General features: G+C 44.5%; 1 protein-coding gene across 1 annotated transcript in view; it reads left to right on the top strand.

The window, feature by feature from the left end:
* Window positions 1-1264: 1264 nt before the first annotated feature.
* The window catches only part of BDV37DRAFT_277381 (thiamine diphosphate-binding protein), a gene marked incomplete at both ends in the record, with an annotated part of 2642 nt that continues 1158 nt past the window's right edge, over window positions 1265-2748 (top strand). Inside the window, one exon of the mRNA XM_032085756.1 lies at window positions 1265-2746. Within this exon, the coding sequence (XP_031934102.1) occupies window positions 1265-2746 (1482 nt within the window). The remainder of the gene's footprint in view (window positions 2747-2748) is intronic.

Here is a 2748-nt window from a genome sequence, read left to right as displayed (position 1 = left end):
GCGAGAAGGAAGGCCAACACCACCATCTCGTCCAAGATTTTGTTCGGGGCATGAATTATGGCTTGGTAAATGAATTTTGAAGCGAAATACGCACAACTAAATCCATGGACGAGGATGACGGATAAATTGTCACACATGTTCTCCAATGGATAGGCATCCATAACGCGAGATTTTGATTTCGTTGGTGTTTGAATACGTAGTGTGAGACAAGACTGATAGTTTGTATCTCTCTCGGCCACAACAGTGTATGTAGATAGACGCTAAAGAGCTTAATACTTAGTTGCCTTAGATGTGTATTGACAATATGTATTTATTCGAAGAACTTTAAATAGCTCCGAGAAATAAGAGTCAGCAATGTTAGGAATCACAGAAATGTTAGACCCTCATAGTTCTTCTTTTGGCGTTTCTTGCAGGGTACATTCTCTATATAGTCCTGTCTACTGGGAACACGTAGTTTGTGTAGCCAACAGATTCCTACAGGTGTTAAACTTGATCCATAATCATAGCAATAGTAGGATCGTTAACTAATCAGTGGTGTACTTGTCTTCCATGCGCCCTATGATAATAACCCCTAACTTTGATTGTTCTGGTTGACCAGTGGAAATCAGACTTTTCGCCATTCTTCCCTTCATTAAACCCAAGCATTCACGGCTTCCTGTTTGAAGACAAAAGGACACCGGAACATGAAAGCCTCGTTAATTTCTGTAAAGAATCTAGAAGAGTGTTCTCGATCAAACATCGCTAAACTATATACTTTACGTAGTACCATATTTACTATTTCGCGCTTGGCCGAAACGTCGTGCCAAATCGTAGTCGATTAATTCCGCTCGTCGTGCTATACCCCTATCTATGACGGTACCTATTTTCCAGATACCTGGACGACCCGCTTTGTTCAACACGCAGTACCTGCTATGAAAGCACGCACCGGGGAACGTGGTCGACGGCTAGCGTTGACGCATCATTATGATACCTATTACGTTCCCCAGGGTTGATATGCTCAAAATAAACGTATGACCATGGCTTGTCGGCGATATGAACCATACATCGAAGACCCTCAACCATGTAAACTGAACAGATTTAATGAATTTCGATAGATAGATGAAATATACTGTACCCATTTATTTGTCAATACTTATGATGTAAAAATGTGAATATTATATCCTTGTTCTTCATTTCTCTTATAAGAGGCCCAAGAACGAGAGATATTCTGCGAATTAAGCGCTTGCTGCAGAGATCAATAGCTCACTTCCCCGCGACAACCCAGATGGCTCATATCACTGCCCGAATTAACGTTGCGGAATATGTCTTCCACAGACTGCGGCAATTGGGTGTGTGCAGTATATATGGTGTGCCTGGTGACTTCAACTTGGTCGTGTTGGATTATGTTAGACCTTCTGGGCTTCACTGGGTGGGGTGTTCCAATGAACTCAGTGCTGGGTATGCTGCGGACGGTTACGCGAGAGTCAAAGGGTTAGCAGCGCTGATGACAACGAGCGGAGTTGGGGAGTTATCAGCACTCAATGCCATCGCAGGAGCATATGCAGAGAAAGTTCCTCTCGTTCATATTGTCGGTACACCACCAACATATCTACAAGATCAAAATGCAATTCTGCATCACTCCTTGGGTGACGGCAACTCTCGACTTTATGCATCCATCTACAGAAGCTTTACGTGTGCTCAAGCGAATTTAACGCTTGCTTCCCATGCACCAGTCTTGATTGACGAGACGTTGCGTCAATGTTTGCTACACAGCAGGCCTGTCTACATCGAAATACCTGCTAATATGGCGAAAGTAATTATATCTGCATCGCGACTTGAGGAAGGTATCGATACCTCGTTGTCTCTGAATGAAGGCTCAGAAGTGGAGCAAACTGTGGTGAAAGAATTGCTCAAATCACTGTACTCAGCGTCACGGCCTCTCATCATACTCGATGGCTGGGTGTCACGATACGGTTTGGAACAAGAAGCAGACGATATTGTGCGCCTGGCAGGGTTCCCAGTCGTTACTACTCCATTCGGGAAAGGGACAGCGAATGAAACTTATCCAAATTTTTGCGGCGTATATACAGGCGCCGCTGGAAACTCGGACTTCGTGCGGTGGGTTAAGAGTCGTGACCTAGTAATACGGTTTGCTCCGATGAATGCTGATACCAACACCTTCGGATTCACTGCGCTTACAAGCGAAGCCATCACTATTGAGCTACACAAATTCACGATCAATATTCGAGGAGAAAATTACTTGAATATGAATACCAAATCCATTCTCCGCAAGATCATTTCTGAGCTAGATCTGTCTCTATTTGCGTACGATGGATCATGCATTGAGCCAAGACGTTTGAATATGGCAGGAGCTTTGGATTCCCCGCGCCCTGAAGCATCTATCACGCAAGACATATTCTGGCGCTATGTTTCGCAGTTTTTCCACTCCGACGATATTATTCTAACGGAAACCGGTACGCCATATGCCGGTGGCTGTGACTTTGTCCTTCCGCCCAATGCCAAAATCATCAACTCTGCACTCTGGCTATCCATCGGGTACACATTAGGGGCATCCTGCGGCGCAGCCCTTGCACAACGGGAGATGGTTGAGCAAGGTCTTCGAAACGAAGGGAGAACAATCCTGTTCGAAGGGGATGGTAGCTTTCAGATGACAGCTCAAGTACTTAGTGACATCATACGCAATCGCCTTGACTTAATCATTTTTCTTATTAACAATGATGGGTATACAATTGAAAGGTATGTCGATGT

This window comes from Aspergillus pseudonomiae (genome assembly GCF_009193645.1).
Source record: "Aspergillus pseudonomiae strain CBS 119388 unplaced genomic scaffold BDV37scaffold_263, whole genome shotgun sequence".
NCBI classification, from domain to species: domain Eukaryota; kingdom Fungi; phylum Ascomycota; class Eurotiomycetes; order Eurotiales; family Aspergillaceae; genus Aspergillus; species Aspergillus pseudonomiae.
Note: the sequence above shows the minus strand (reverse complement) of the source record. Positions and strands in the feature narration are given on the sequence as shown.